The sequence below is a fragment of the Lissotriton helveticus genome, chromosome 5_1 (assembly GCF_964261635.1).
Source record: "Lissotriton helveticus chromosome 5_1, aLisHel1.1, whole genome shotgun sequence".
NCBI classification, from domain to species: Eukaryota; Metazoa; Chordata; class Amphibia; order Caudata; family Salamandridae; genus Lissotriton; species Lissotriton helveticus.
In genome coordinates, this window is record NC_136065.1 from 1,018,818,393 (window position 1) to 1,018,834,782 (window position 16,390).

A 16,390-nucleotide genomic window follows, 5' to 3' on the forward strand; every position below is an offset into this window, starting at 1 on the left:
CTGCGCACCTAGGCAGCTGCATCCCAGCCCCTTCCACCGCCCAGCAGTGCATGCCCGCCCCTGCGCACCCAGGCAGCTGCACCCCAACCCCTCCCGCCGTCCAACGGTGCATGCCCGCCCAAGCGTACCCAGGCCTTACTGCTCACCTTCCACCACCGGCGTGTTGCAAAGAGGGCCCACCACGTGCTGGTTCAAGCCCCTGGCCCGCAAACATGGCACCCTCCACATCATGCAGTCCCGCTCCGCGGTCCAGCAGGTCTCACATTTGATTCTGGGTCTTGATTTCGCTATGGCAAGGGACATATCACTGCACAGGGCATCATCGCCAGCTGAACACCCACTCAGCCCTTTAGGTGCCACCAACTCTGTGATCCGGGAGGCAACGCCACGTGGCGGTAGGCCAGTGCTGCCCGCTGGCTCTGGCCTACACTGCGGTATAGCAGGGCACACAAATCCTGAGCAGTCCGGACCGCCAGGAAGGGGCATCATCGCAGGCTGCACACCCGCTCAGCACTTACGGTGCCCCTACCTCAGTGCACCGAAAGTCACCATCCCATGGTGGTGTGCCTGTGCCGGCCGCAGTGTAAACGGTGCCACCAAGTCTGTGCCCCGCAAGTCACGGACCCTGTATGATTGAGTATCGTGGTGCGGATGACAGCATGCCATCTCCGGGCAGGGGGAATGTGATGTTGCAGGGCCCTAGTGGAAATGGCGACCAGTCATGAGGGCGTGGCTGTGGCTGTGGCATGCTGGCAACTAGACCTGTGACCAGCAGATCACTACAGGGAAGACCTGGGACATGTAGTCTTGTTGTCATCCCCTGTGAGCGTAAGCGGAGTGGGCTGGCCTGGCGTATGCCAGTCCAGCATAAGGGTCTGAACATTGACCCTCCAGGCTCTGGGCGTGGTTCCTACTGAGCTGGACAAGGAAGTAACTAATGCATGTGTCCCTGCAATGTGTCACCCTGTGACCCAAGTTCAACGACATGAGCTACATGGACATTAGGGGAAATCACTGAGCCTACATTCATCCATACTTCCACACTTGAAAGACATGACACATCTGTGTGATTATGAATGTTTAATGCATATTCAGTGTATTGTTTAATCTGGAGCAGTACAGGGTCATGCAAACCCCACATTACAATGTTGGCCTGTGGACGGCCAGTCAGAGTCCTTCAGGGAATGACAAGTCCAACAGGAGAGGAAGAGTACAGTCTGCAGTCTGATTGCTGTGTCATTGACGATCAAACAGAATATGGCAGTCCATGTCGAGGTCCAAGGTGAGTGTCGCAGAGTGCATCGGGGGACAGTGGAAGGTGGTTATGCAGAGGGCAGAACCAAGCAGAAACAGGCCCTATGGCGGAGATAGATGCTACAGTTTTCTTCTTACCAGAAAGGCGGTTTCATCCACTTCTTCGTCCTCTGCTGTTTCATGCGCTTTACGTGTGGGTGGTGGTGTTCTGTCTCCAGCACTGTGTGGCAGTGACACATCAGTGGACGGAGGTGGAATGTCTGCCGCACTATGTGGTACTGACACTTCAGAGGGCGGAGAGGTGGTTGTAGTGGTGGCAGCAGCATGCATCAGTGCCAGGCCTTGTGGCAGCAATGCCATGAGGAGGGTTCTGAGGTCACTGAGTAACCCAGCTACCTCTCGCTGGTGTACAGCCATGGCAGCCGCTCTTTCCGCCTGTGTCCGCTCCATAGTCCCCATTGACCTCCGCATGTGTTCCAACACCCATATGACATCACTAGTGGCACTCTGACTGGATAGTTGTTCTATTCTCTGAGTCAGGGCTCCTGCGATGTCAGTCATGGTCCGTTGGAGAGCATGGAGCAGACTGTGGGTGTCCATTAGGGACTTTGAGTGGTACCTGATGGGACTTAGACACCCATGTATGGCATCTAGTTTGGCTGCCAAGCAGTCGAAGCCCACCCACACCTGTTCAGCCAGATTCTCCTGGTACCCCAACACACACCGTTGGAAGGCCATGTGTTCTACGTGGGGATACTGGAAGGTGGCCGTGGTGGTAGGTGCTGCCTGCTGCGTGGTCTGTGCAGAGGGTGGGGTCTCCTCATGGCAGCTGGGCTGCCCTGCTCCTGGAGGTGGGATGCAGAGGCTCTACACGAGCTGTTGGAGGGCATTGTAGTCGAAGTTGTGGTGGTCCTCTTGGTCATCAGAGAAGAGAGGTTCGGGCTGCTCTGCAGGAGGTATTGATTCTCTCTGCAATGTAAAGGGGAGATGCAGTTTAACAATGTGTTCACATGTATGCTGTCGCATTGTACATGTTTTCATACAGACTGCATGACTGTACATTGTGGCTTTTTGGGAGGAGCTGCCTATTTGATGGGGGACAGTAAACATTTCGGCAATATGACAGATGTGTGTTTGTACTTGTACATTATCACCTCACATTTCCCTGCAATGCCAAATGTGATTGGCCAGTTTCTGCACTCAAGCAGCACCAGTTGTGTCCTGTGTTCTGTTGGGGACGTGTTGCGGTTTGTACCACATTGTTGTCAATGTTGAAGTGCTCTGCATGTTATGTGTGTATGTGCTGCATTTTGGGTTAGTCGCCCCCGCAGCTCTGATTTTGGTGCCCCTTATCCCTTTCATGCGGTGTGCCTTCCCCTTCTGTGTTTATGCAGTGCTGAGATGTTGCATACTTGAGTACATTGGTCTCTTGTTATGAGTTGGGGGCTGGGGCATGGTTTGTCCGCAGATGTGTTATACTTACTTGTACATGTGTGCCAGTGTGCCCATCTCCCCCATCCCCCTGTCCCTGGTCGTTACTCAGCCTTGTGCTGTTGTGTCTGGTCACGTTGAGCAGTGTCCGATCCCCCTACTCCTGCCACCATCTCCCCACTGATGACTGTGGACACCATTCCCTCCATCTCACCCAGGTCCTCCTGTGGCGCAGGACTCCCACCTCCAGTCTGCATTGCTGCCTTCCGGTTGTTGACGAATTTCAGCTTGGTTTTGCGATTGACATCATTCCAGCGCCTCTTGACCTCTTCCATTGTCCTCTTCAGCACTCCGACTGCATTCACCTTGTCCAAGATGGACTGCCATAGTCCATTTTTTCTTGCCAATGACACAGTGGAGGTGACGAACAGTTGTTGATGGTGTTCTACCACCTCCGTTATCAGGATCCTGTTTTCCTGCGGACTGAACAGCTTCTTCCTACTCTTCTTCTCCTTGCCCTTCCCTGACCCAGAGGTCCCTGGCTAGTCCTCTGGGGGGGCTTGTGGGGTTCTGGTTGTCCTCCGTACTTGCTCCGGCAACATCCATTGTGCTTCTCTGTTGTTTGGCATTTTGTTTTTCTTCTTTTATGGTGATTTTTCCCGCCTGACTTGTGTGAATTGCAGGCCTGTCGCTGGTTTTCACTGATTTTTGTATCGCGATTGGCCTCATCGCAACTTTTTTTGCGTTCGTGTGTCGCATTTTTGCAGCATCGCGTTGACTTTATCACAGACATTTGACGCGTTATCGTGCACCTATCGCGTGGTACTGCCGTGTTGTGAATACGACGTTATTTTCCTGCGATAGACTGCGACATGAAGAGTTGTGTTAAAGCTCTATTTGCAGGACTTATCGCACGTTCTTGAGAATATCGCCCTATGTCTGGTTGTTTTCTATTTGAGGGGTTGTAGCTTTCCACAACTCTCCTGATGTGACTGTATCAAGGGAGCAGAATGCAAAGACGGTAACATCATTTTATATTATGTTGCCTTGATGACTTTTCCCTTCTTGCTATCTAATGGATGCCTGCCTCCACCCAACCAGGCGCCCCTACCCGTCTTCTCCAGCTGGCTCGCACTTAATTAACCACCTAATCTGCTCTACTGTGCACCCATCCTCCGGTGGACAGGCATTAGGCTCCCCTGAGCTTTTCATGTTGGAAAGCACGTCTCCAGAAGGAACTGTGATCAGACCCATTGCCCCTTCATCACCCTCCACCATGGCAGCAGAAAGTTAGAGAGGGCGTGGAATATGAGCAAGTGACTTACGAGAGGTAAGAGGGACAAAGCTGTCTGTGCTTTAGGGTGGAGGCCTACCCTGTGTCGGCGTTTCCTCCATGCTGGCAGTCTCGAGGGAGGAGGCTCGCCCTGTGTCTGCCCTGCCTTCAAGCTGGCAGTCTCAAGGATAGAGGCTTGCCCTGTGTCTGCCCTGCCTCCATGCTGGCAGTCTCGAGGGTGGAGGCTCGCCCTGTGTCTGCTCTGCCTCCATGCTGGTAGTCTCAAGGGAGGCTGCTGCTTCGAAGCAGTGCTGGCAACTTAACCTTTGCAGTCTCTCCTGGTTCTTTATTAGCTACAGCCGAATCCAGCATTCAGTTGCTAGATGGTGGGTTAGTCTCTACCCAGCACAGCGTCTCTTACTGAAGGTCTGTAGCTACTGACTGAGATTGTGCAGCGCTTGAGAATGGTAGGTGTGATAACATGTAATGTCAGACTCTGAGGATGTCCATGGTGCGTGAAGGCAGAAACCAGAGAAAGGAAGCTCTGGGTATTCTGTCAGTGGTATATCCAGGCGCCATGGACACTGGTTCAAAATGGCCCCCTAACCATTTGATTGGGAGGAAAACACCGCCATTGTTTGGGAGTATTGGAGCCATAGCACCCCTGGGCCCGGTGCTACTGCACCTACTGCACCATTGATATATACGTCCTTTTATTCGGATCTTCATATATCAAACGTTAGCCCACCGAGAAATGTGCAGAGCGAACTAAAAACGGACTGGGCTGTCACCTTTGTCTTCCTGCCTGGTGTTTGCTTAAAAACGGCTTCTGTGACACAACATTTACCAGAAATCCACCGTTGCAAAATCCCCACGTGCATGAAAGGCCACCGTGAAGCTGTGCTCAGTGACACCCCTTCGAGATTGCCAATTAGGGGCAGCCAAACAGATGTATCTGAACTATCAGCAGCTTCTCAGCAGTGTTTGAGCTGCTTGTGTTTAAAGAGCTCGTGGGGCACAAATGACTGATTCTGCTGCATGAAGCGGCGCCCTGTTAGAACTCACACAAAGACATCTTTCTGAATCTCTCCTGGATGGAAAAAAAAGTTAATGGGCTAAGAGGGCCTGTTTACTGTTCTGTTAATAAATGAACAGAGGTTAGTTGGAATTTGCCAAAGCATAGGGCAGAACCATTGGGTCCTGGAGAGTTAACTGCAAGGGGTGGGGGCCGGATTTGTTGTTGATGGCGAGGGAGGCAGCAGTGTTGACTCTGAACTATAAATCATGCTGATGCAGGAGGTCGAGCAAACCTACCTCAAATATTCCCACCCCACCCCAGCCGCAGTGGGCAGGCACTAGTGGCCTGTGAAACTGGCGCGCGCTGGTCGCAGGACGCCCTTCAGCCGCCTGACATTGAGAGAGGCGAGAGGTCCGGGGGCTTTGTCCAGCAAGAGCCTGTCCTGCTGAGCCCGGAAAGATGGCCAAGAAACTTTGGGGTCTGGCGAGTTTCCTTTGCTTGCTTGAGGTGGCCGCGCCTGTTAGTTTTTTCCATCACCGCTATGAGGACTTGGCGCAGGCCCTCTACAGTGTGCACAACGAGTGCCCCCACATCACCAGGATTTACAGCATCGGGCGCAGCACCCAAGGGAGACTCCTTTACGCCCTGGAGATCAGCGACTTCCCTGGAAGCCACGAGCTCTGTAAGTAGTAAGGGGACACATTGGGGATCCTGGTGGGATCTGTGGTGCTGCTGAGCAATGCTCAACCTCCAGAACATTGTTCATGGATTGTAATTTCATTACTCGGCTACCAACAATCTGTGATTTTTTATAATACACTTTTTTTTTCTATTTGCCACACTCCGAGTTGTTGCTGGTTGTTTAGTCATTGTGTGCTGTCTGGGCCTTTCTACACATATTATTCAAATGTGCACAGATCTCTTTGTCATGGGCACTGAAGAGGCCTGGTGTGCAATTTCAGGCTAGTTCCACGGGTGACACGCTGGTGGATGAACTTTGAACCCACCATCGGTGGCGGCCATTGTGCTCTGAGGTGCAGCTTACACCGGCTCCAGGAGCTTGGCTGTGGCTTGCACTCCAGCATGGGTGCCTTGGGTAGAATGATAGGCGCGCAGAAGTAAAACTGGGTCCCGGGCACTGGTCTGTTCCTTGTTGTGGGAGTGGACATGAAAACCCAGCAGTGCTTTAATGCTTCTTAAGGCCTCAGCCGCATTTCTTCTTCCAGTGGGCCCTATGGTCTCTAGCTCTGGCTGGGGGAAGGCAGGGACGGGCAGGTAAAATCAACACATAGGCGTGGGAATAGATTTGCATTTTCATCTAAAACGTGCATATAATTTCCTTCTGTTCTCTGCCTTTGTCGCAGTTACTGCCCTGATTCCTGTCCCAGTTCAAGTGCCTCTTCCACTCAGCAAGTTCCTATCTCTGTCCCTTCCTACCTCTGCCTACTAGCAGTGCAGTATGTCAGCAGAGCCGCAAAATGATAATTCTTATTTTGAAAAGCGAAAATAACAATTGTGCTACGACACCTACGGTTACAGAAGCTGGGCTGTCTTGACAGCATTATAGGCCCCGGGCAAAGGAGCACTGGGCCCTGCCTACACAACCACCAACAGGAATAAAAATGTAAATGTTTATTGGTACCCCCAACAAAATCAATGTGCATAGATAACATATGCTCGTGGGCCACCGGGTAACTGCCCAGCGTGCTATGCGTTAAGAAGGCAATGTATAGCAGCACTGCACAGCAAAAAAGAAGAAAAAAAAACAGAAATAATTTGTTGCAAACAGAACCCTTTCTAATAAATTTTATAATTTTATATCTAATTATAATGATATTTGTTTTTGGAGTAAGAGTAATTTTTCTATATTTTTTAATAAATGTTAACCTAATTCAGTTTGTTAAATTGTTTATCCCATTTCACATCAAATTTCTCTGTATTATGTGTTTAAAAAAAGGTCAGCAATTTTAAACAAATCTAATTTCTATAACGTTCCTTTTTTCGCAAACGCTGTTGCGCTGCATCAGTAAAGGGTAAAGTTTATCATCTGGGCTAAGTGTAGGCATAATGACGTAAGCTATGTACCTGCAAACAAACCTTGGTAGAGGGTTCTTGGCCTTTGGAGCCTTAGTATGTAAGCTACTGCCAATTTGTGAGCTGACTAGGTCTTTCTGTATAGAGGGTAGGAGTCATTATTGGTAACAGATAATAATAATGGAATAAAACGCGTTAATGCATTCAACATTAACAAGCATTGGCAAAGCCAATCAGTCTGGCCTTTCACATAGCTACAGTTACCTCAAGTAATTACAAGATTTCCTTTCCGAGTCAGAATAAACGATGTGAAGTCTTTAAGAAGACTGCAACCCTTCAGACATTTACTAGATGTACCTCTCAAGTCAGAAGCAAATGCTTAAGCAGTATGTCAGAATGCTGCAATAACTCACGTTAGATAACTTGCTGCGTTGTGTGACAGAGAGAGGGCAGAACTGCACTGTATCTACTAAGCTATGGCGTATTCCTGCCCTCCCTCTGCACTGGTGCACTGAGTGCAACCTAGTGCCTAACCAGGCACCCTTGCTCCATGGTGCAAGTGTGCCTGCGTTACAGCAGGACTGTTTTTGTGCAGGAAGGAACACCTTCCTGCACATAAACGATCCTCTGAGGCATTTCCCCCTTTTTATGTGTGGTGCAGAATGCCACACTCCAGCCATAGAACGCCTTCCTAGGGCAGAGTAAAGCAAGCAGAGACTTAAGCAACCTTGTGTTACGCCAGATTTGCTAAGCCACACAGAGCCACGCAAGGTGGCTTTGCATGGCTTAGCAAATCTCACGGAAGCCTTTGCATTGCCTGGCATGACTCAATTGCAACATAAATGCTTCATAAATCTGGGCTCAAATTGTCCCTCTTGAGTAAGATCCAACTGCTTAAAATGTCCTGCACAAAACTGAGGTGGTGTGACTTCAACATAAAAATGTACATATCCACTTTTGCTACTCTACTAAAGCTTTGCAATTCTTTTATGTTGGTGCAGTTCTGCAAGTCATTACTATGTGTCCCCCACGAGTCAAATTGTAATTGTAATTGCATTTATATAGCGCTTTCTACCCCTGACGAGGTGTCATAGCGCTTTACGCCAGGCAGCATGCTGCTCCGGCACCCAAGGCTAACGGTTAGTTCAGTGTTGTTTGTTACTGTTTGGGATTAGTCTTGTGTGCTCAAAGCAAACCATTCCATGCAGTCATTTCAGTGTTTTATGCTGGACTACAGTAATAGTGGTTGGCTCCAATATTTAGTGGGGGGGAGCTCAACGCATGGTAGGTGGGATTAATACAAGAGTTGGAGGAGATTAGGTAGTGTTCGGATGCATAGGTATGACTTTCAGCGGAAGGGAGAGAGATTGTGATCTACTAAATGAGTTGTGGGAAATTTGCTGAAATAGAGAATAGTCAAACGAGCATGTGTCAGAGTAGGTTGTGCTTAGAGAGAGGAGGCATGCAGAGGATGGAAGGAAAGAAAAAGGACATTTGAAAAGAGAAGAAAAAGATGCAACTAACAAGTTTTAATTAAAGGACAGTTTTTTTCAATGCTGGATTTATGGGATGTATTGATTATTTTTGAGACAGCATGCAGTTTGAGGATGCAAGAATGTAGAAAGAAACATTATTCACTTGTGAAGATTTTGCTGTATTGGTAAGGAGGTAAAGTCCATATTTGTAAAGCGCACAATCACCCGTAAGGGTCTCTAGGCGCTGGGGGCCGTCGGGAAGATTAAGCGAGCTATTGCCCAGAGTCACATGGTGCTGGGCTAACCTGCCGCCGGAGCCGGGGATCGAACCGTGGTCCCCAGATTCCAGCGTCAGTCGCCCTGGCCGCGGCGCCACACCTCCTCCCTGGGAAATTTGTTAATTGGCCCTAGAATCAGGTTAACCATTTCTCTGCTGCTAGGCTACTGCCAGACCACCCACCCATCTAGCTAACTCAGTTGATCAGTTCACGGGTTGAAAGTGGAAAATGATGGCTGGACGCATATGTCAAGAAAATATATGGGAAAAATGTACACGTCGAAAAAAAGATTCTGGTGTTCATCCTCCGATTTGACTCGGAGTATTAATTATGCAGCAAAGTGGGATACATAAAATGCCTCTCTTTTGCATTGGCACCAGATGGAAGATAAGGACAGCTTCCCAGACATTCGAAGGGTATTACCTGCATTCCGGTGGCTGTGTAGTAGGTGATGCAAATACTGGTGTGAGTGAGGGGATAGTGAAAGGGCTCTATTTACAAATTCAATGAACACTTGTTAGCAAATGGTTGCTGATTAGACTTCCTGAAAATCTGCCCTTTTTAGGTCGAAGGCCTAAAAGGCTGCGCTTGCGCAGTCTTAGGCCGGAGATTTAATGACTCTTAGTAGCGCAGAAGGTCCCGCCTCCTGCCCTGTCTCTCCTTCATTGGCTGGCTTCCTAAACGGAGGCCAGCCATTGGAGGAGAGATCCGTCACTCCGATGTAGCCCCGTTCTTTTCGGATTTGGGGGCGTAATTTTTGATGTTCTTTAGACAGTGACGTTGTCTGTCACTCAGAACATCAAAACCCCGCCCACAAATCCTAAAAATCCGGAAGCTTGTGTCCGCCATTTTGAATCCTTCGCAGTGAAGGTAAGATCGTGTCTGTTTCCGTCCGTGCCTTCTTCCCTCTGTTTCCCGCCCCCCTCCCGCTCTCCGTGTATTTTTGCTGTTCGTTTGTGCCTTCTTTCCCCTGTCTGTTTCGGTGGGCGTCTCTGCGTCTCCCCCTGTCTGTTTCCCGCCCCCCTCCCGCTCTCCGTGTATTTTCGCTGTCCGTTTGTGCCTTCTTTCCCCTGTCTGTTTCGGTGGGCGTCTCTGCGTCTCCCCCTGTCTGTTTCCCGCCCCCCTCCCGCTCTCCGTGTATTTTCGCTGTCTGTTTGGGCATCTCTGCGTCTCCTCGTCGCAGACAGAATCACCCCGGCGGCCGCCAACTGCACCGCTGAGCTCTCACGAGCCACCGATGACAAATATGGGCAGTCCGGCAGGGTCAGCGTTGGGGCGGGTATAGACCGCCAGCCGCCCCACGCCTCTCCTTTCATTCGGCCCGCTCACCACCCAGGGGCCCCGGGGCAGCCGCGAAACTTGAGGCCCTGGCGTGCCTCGCTACACCAGGCCCCAGAGCCTCTCTCGCCGCCAGCAGGACCGGAGACCGTTCTGGACACTCCGGGACCGGATCGTTCAGCACCCCGCGTCCTCGGCTGCACTGTTGCGGAGGCTGTAAACTGGGAGAGCAGCCGGCTCCAACAAGAGAACTGCCAGCGGAGACCCAGAAATACGGAGGGGCTCCTGCATTGCTTGACTGCCCACGAGGGTAGATTGGCCCACGGAAAAGGAAATGAGCCCGGTTGCACCGTGTTGGGTGGGCCGTGAGGACGGGCCTGGACCTGTGCTGAGCCCAGAGGCTGATTGAGAAAGGGCAAGAGACACCCAGTAGCCCGTCCAAACCGGAACGATTCGGCGATCGCTTTGGGACCACAGACTGGAGGCGGCGAGATCGGTCAGGTGAGCTCGTGTGGGGCTGGGGAGCATGACAAACAAGGTGTGTGTTGTGCTAACATGAGGTTAGAGATGTAAAGCTGTCTCTGGAGGCCTCTCCCTCCGGTCAGTGCCTCCTGCCTCCAGACGCTGCTCCCCGGGACCCTCAGGTGAGCCTGGCCTCTAACCCCTTGCCAGCATCCCCTTGGGGGGGGGGGGAATCACTTCCGGCCACTGTGGGAAAGTGCTGTGTTGTGCTAACATGAGGTTAGAGATGGAAAGCTGTCTCTGGAGGCCTCTCCCTCCGGTCAGTGCCTCCTGCCTCCAGACGCTGCTCCCCGGGACCCTCAGGTGAGCCTGGCCTCTAACCCCTTGCCAGCATCCCATGGGGGGGGGCTCACTTCCGGCCACTGTGGGAGAGTGCCTGGGTGGGATTGGAACTCTCTGAGGGCTGTGAGAGCTGTGTGGGCTGTGAGAGCTGTGTGGGCTGTGAGAGCTGTGTGGGCTGTGAGAGCTGTGTGGGCTGTGAGAGCTGTGAGGGCTGTGAGAGCTGTGAGGGCTGTGAGAGCTGTGAGGGCTGTGAGAGCTGTGTGTGGGCTGTGAGAGCTGTGTGGGCTGTGAGAGCTGTGTGGGCTGTGAGAGCTGTGTGGGCTGTGAGAGCTGTGAGGGCTGTGAGAGCTGTGAGGGCTGTGAGAGCTGTGAGGGCTGTGAGAGCTGTGTGTGGGCTGTGAGAGCTGTGTGGGCTGTGAGAGCTGTGTGGGCTGTGAGAGCTGTGTGGGCTGTGAGAGCTGTGTGGGCTGTGAGAGCTGTGTGGGCTGTGAGAGCTGTGAGGGCTGTGATGGCTGTGAGGGCTGTGATGGCTGTGAGAGCTGTGTGGGCTGTGAGAGCTGTGTGGGCTGTGAGAGCTGTGTGGGCTGTGAGAGCTGTGTGGGCTGTGAGAGCTGTGTGGGCTGTGAGAGCTGTGAGAGCTGTGTGGGCTGTGAGAGCTGTGTGGGCTGTGAGAGCTGTGTGGGCTGTGAGAGCTGTGTGGGCTGTGAGAGCTGTGTGGGCTGTGAGAGCTGTGTGGGCTGTGAGAGCTGTGAGGGCTGTGATGGCTGTGAGAGCTGTGTGGGCTGTGAGAGCTGTGTGGGATGTGAGAGCTGTGTGGGCTGTGAGAGCTGTGTGGGCTGTGAGAGCTGTGTGGGCTGTGAGAGCTGTGTGGGCTGTGAGGGCTGTGAGAGCTGTGTGGGCTGTGAGAGCTGTGAGAGCTGTGTGGGCTGTGAGAGCTGTGTGGGCTGTGAGAGCTGTGTGGGCTGTGAGAGCTGTGGGTGGCTCTGTGTGTGCGTGGGTGGCTCTGTGTGTGCGTGGGTGGCTCTGTGCGTGGGTGGCTCTGTGCGTGGGTGGCTCTGTGCGGGTGGCTCTGTGTGTGTGCCTCACTCTCACTGCCTCACTATATCACGACACACTCTCTCAAAAATTCACTACAACACTCTCACTACCTCACAACTTCAATCTCTCTAACTCACTGCTTCACTCGCTCTCTATCTCACTACCGCACTCTCTCTCTCTCTCAAATACACTAACTCACTTTCACTCTCTCATACACTACCTCACTCTCTCTCTAGCTCACTACTTCACAACATCGCTCTCCATAACATCACTCTATCTATTTCGATATCACTCTCACTACCTAACTATAACACAAGTCACTCACTCAAAAAATAACTACAATACTCTCTTGCTGACTCACTCTCTATCTCACTAGCTCACAAGTTCACTCTCTCTCTCCAACTCACCTTGTCACTCTCTATCTCACTAACTCTCTCTTTCTATCACACTAAGTCACTTTCACTCTCTCTTACACTACCTCAATCCTTCTCTATCTCACTACGTCACAACATCACTCATTGTTTCTATCTCACTACCACCAAAAATCACTCTCCATCACTAACTCACTCTTTCACTACCTCACTCTGTCTCACTACCTCACTCTCTCTCTCACTACCTCACTCTCTCTTTCTATCTCACTAAGTCACTTTCACTCTCTTTCACTACCTCACTCTCTCTATCTCACTACCTCACAAACTCACTCACTGTTTGTATCTCACTACCTCAGAACATCCCTCTACCTCACTTTCACTACCTCACTTTCTCTGTCTCTCACTACCTCACTCTCTATCTACCTATCTCTCACTACATAACTCTCTACCTCACTACTCCACTCTATCTCACTACCTCACTATCTCACAATTTCTCTCTCTCAAAACATCACTACCTCACTCTCTCACTACCTCACTCTCTAGCTCACAACCTCACAACTTCACTCTCTTTCTCTAACTCACTACCTCATTCACTCTCTATCTCACTACATCACAACATCACTCTATGCTTATATCTCACTACCTTACAACATCCCTCTCCCTCACTACCTCACTCTTTACTACCTCACTCTCTATCTCACTACCTCACTCTCTATCTACCTCACTCTCTCCACTACCTCACTCTCTCTCTATTTCAATACCTCACTCGCTCTCTCTATCTCACTACCTCACTCTCTATCTACCTCACTCTCTCCACTACCTCACTCTCTCTATATTTCAATACCTCACTCGCTCTCTCTATCTCACTACCTCACTCTCTCTCTGCTAATGCAATAGTTATCACATATGCAAAAAACAAAGCTAATGCCAATACAAATGACAATGCCATTTATTTAGGGATACAAAAAAGATACAAAAATAATGAGCAATACCAATAGCTCTACCTATAATATTGCCGAGACCATTGCATTGTAAATGCTTGTTGTAGATGCTATAGGTGAGTAGGGGTGGAGCTTCAGGTTGAAGGGGACTCTTTAGGTGAGGCCAAGCATTTGCCTACCTTAATCACACTTGAGAGTATAGCATCCACACCTCTTTGTGCATCTGTTGTGGGTGCTCCAGGCTGAAGACAGTCCTGTTGTGAAGGGCATCACATCACTACACAAAGGCTGTGTCTAAAGCACAGCCTGGAAGACATTTGAAATGTAAACATATTTAAATTTACCTTTCCTCAGTTAGGAAAGGTAGCTGTCTCCATCCTGGTGTTTTTGGATATGGGCACTTTTAAAGGCAGGATAACAGTGTAAAATCCCCCCTCGCAGAGGTAAGCGGTTTCAAAGCAGCCGACCAGGGGAGAAAGGGTTAAAGTACCTAGGCTCTACTTCCTGGAAGCTGTGGAACCGAACACCTACGAGGTAGCTGCAAAAACACGTATTAGACATGCCCCTTTCTGCTCCCATTTTTAGTTTGTGTTCTTTCCCTCTGCATCCAAAAATAGGTCTTCTCTGCTGCACTACAAGGTTGTGGCCACCTCAATGCGCCAAACACCACCATTCAGTGTACTGCATGGGACAGGGGGTCTCTCTAGCTCTCCTTCCCTCCCAGAGATGTTTGACAGCTTCAGGAAAGTAAGCTTAATTTGTAACTGAAATGATTTATTTTGAGGCGTGACAAAATAAATAAATATATTTTACCATTTTAAAGTAAACAGCTGAAAATAGGAAAAAAAGCCAGAAAAAAGCTGGGAAGGTTGGAAAACATGGCCACGTAATGTATTTTGTCCAGTTTCTAAATGTTCTGACCAAAACCACTACTTTGGAAGTCCTCTCTCATGGCAGGGGTGGCTTACACCAGTGTGTGTCCCTCTAGCTCACAACTGGGGTTCTGTAGAGGTTAATAGTGGGGCGGGTCAGACGGGAGGAGGCTGGTATGATTTCTCTGAGATGTCTAGGCACCCTGTCCATGTTTAAGAGCAAGACTGCCCCAAGTTTCTACCCTGTGTTTGACACAGACCGTACTGTCTAAAGTCCCACAAATGTAGTGTTTGTCACTCGCCCCTTTTACTGTTCAAGTCCATCTATCACATGCCCCCCCATACACACAGCTGACCTGGATGAGCAGTGTTTCTGTTGCCAAACATGATCGTGATAAGCAAAAAAACTGTCCTACTGAAAGGGAATCTAAAAGGCAACACATCCCTTCACATGCGTCAGCTTCACTCTGGTGTCACCCTTCCTCTTCACCAGTGACCCCTAGCAGAAGGACACCCTCTTCATCCCGACCCCATCTCTCCACTACCCCCACACCCCATGTTTCACCCTCATTAAATCACACGCATGCTTACAACACATACACAGGTCTGTTTACAAGGCAGTACTCACTTGAAAGCGGGTCCCGTGGTACTTGGGCCCTCCCTCCTTCCTCTCCCGGCAGCAGGACCCCCACCGCCACCCTCCCTGTATTGCAGCACTGGGCACAGAGCTTTTAATCTTTCCACAACAAGTACCTGCACACAAACAAAGTATTTGCAAATGTGGGGCGCCCAATAATATTTCTGACAAATGGCTTCCACTCTCAACATTATTTTATTGAAAATAACAGCTTTACGGAAATGCTCAATAAACCCGAAGATAAACAGTAGGTGAAACATTTCTGCCTCACAATGCTTTGTACTTATTATTCTGGGCTATTTTACATTACATTTCTTAGCTCTACTGTCATACCAGTTTATAGAGCAATGTGTATAAAGGAAGCTTGGATGATGTCATCAGTGATGTCATAAATTATATCATAGAACATGTCATGAGTGATGTAATATATGAAGTCATAAGCAGTGCATGGCAGGAGCGCAAGTTATAGTTAGCTCTGCTAACTATAACTGGTGAATTTCCATGTTTTGTTTTTAGTTCAAAACGTTAATGTGGACACTGAGATATTCACCTAACTATAACATTATTTTAACCTTTGTTTTTTTCAGTGAAATTCTAGGTTTTTTTAAAAACGTAAAGTCATATTTTATTACAATAAATAAAGCCAATACCCCAAAACTGTGCATAGCAGAGGGTTGCTCGCCTGGCCTCTGCCAGGCCCTGCAGCCAACCCCTCTCTGCGCACGGCCTTTGGCTGTCCACAGCAGGGGGTTGCACACAGGGCAACAGCCAGGTCCTGTTTGCCAACCCACCAGGAGGCAGCCAACCCCACACAGTGCACAGCCTTTATAAAATAATTGCAGTCGGGTAATAAAAGGAAAAAGGAGCACCTATCAACAAAATTAGTCACAACTTGGCCTAAGCCTAATGGCAGCCCTTAAAAAGCTAAGAGTATACAAAATGGTTTCATATGATAAAAGTTATAAAAAGGTAAAAGCGGGTCTCACCCTCCTAAAACCAGCCTTTTTAAATATAGGAATAATAAAAGACTTTCTGGGAGCCTCATAAAAACTGCAAAACATTAAAAAGTGCATATTGTCCTGAGGAGACAGATTGCAGCAGCCACACGGCATGAGCCACTGGCCTCTATGGGCGCCTTGTGGTTGGGCCAACAGGTAATAAAAAATGTTGAGACTAAATCTGGTGAGTAAAAAACGATCATGATTGCTTTTGATCCCCAAAAGGTATGGTTCAATAGTTTGTACAGTTTTTAGCCCAATATACATACGCACACTTGGCTTCCTCAACTCTGTTGCTTCTCTGTCACAACAACGCCTACTAAAAAAAACGTTCTTTTGCCCAGGTAAGATCCTTCTTACATATGCCCTCTGGGTTATCAAATAAATCCGTCCTTTCCAGGCTATGAAGGCCATCTCTTACATACTTTAACCAGCTGATTCGATTAACATTGTCAAGGGTCAGACACTCCTTTAAAATATCCTTAACAAGAACATAATCTTTCTTGGCCCAAATCTTTAACCACAATGCTAGTGGACGGAACGTCATTTCATCTGTCAAAAATATCATCCCCAACTCTTGATAAACCTCATACAACAAAGCACGTTGTGGCAAAGAAAGTATCAGTTTCAGGTGTTTTCTATCACTTGCAGGGCCTCCCACCCGGCATAAACCCATATCTTACTCCCA

The 16,390-nt window shown here is 49.5% G+C and overlaps 1 protein-coding gene across 2 annotated transcripts in view; it reads left to right on the forward strand.

The window, feature by feature from the left end:
* Nucleotides 1-5,245: 5,245 nt before the first annotated feature.
* The window catches only part of CPN1 (carboxypeptidase N subunit 1), a 209,187-nt gene continuing 198,042 nt past the window's right edge, over nt 5,246-16,390 (forward strand). Inside the window, exon 1 of one of the 2 annotated variants that reach the window (XM_078643532.1) lies at nt 5,246-5,658. In XM_078643532.1, coding sequence (XP_078499658.1) covers nt 5,436-5,658 — 223 coding nt within the window. In that variant the 5' untranslated portion in view covers nt 5,246-5,435. The remainder of the gene's footprint in view (nt 5,659-16,390) is intronic. The other variant, XM_078643533.1, reaches the window with a different exon arrangement.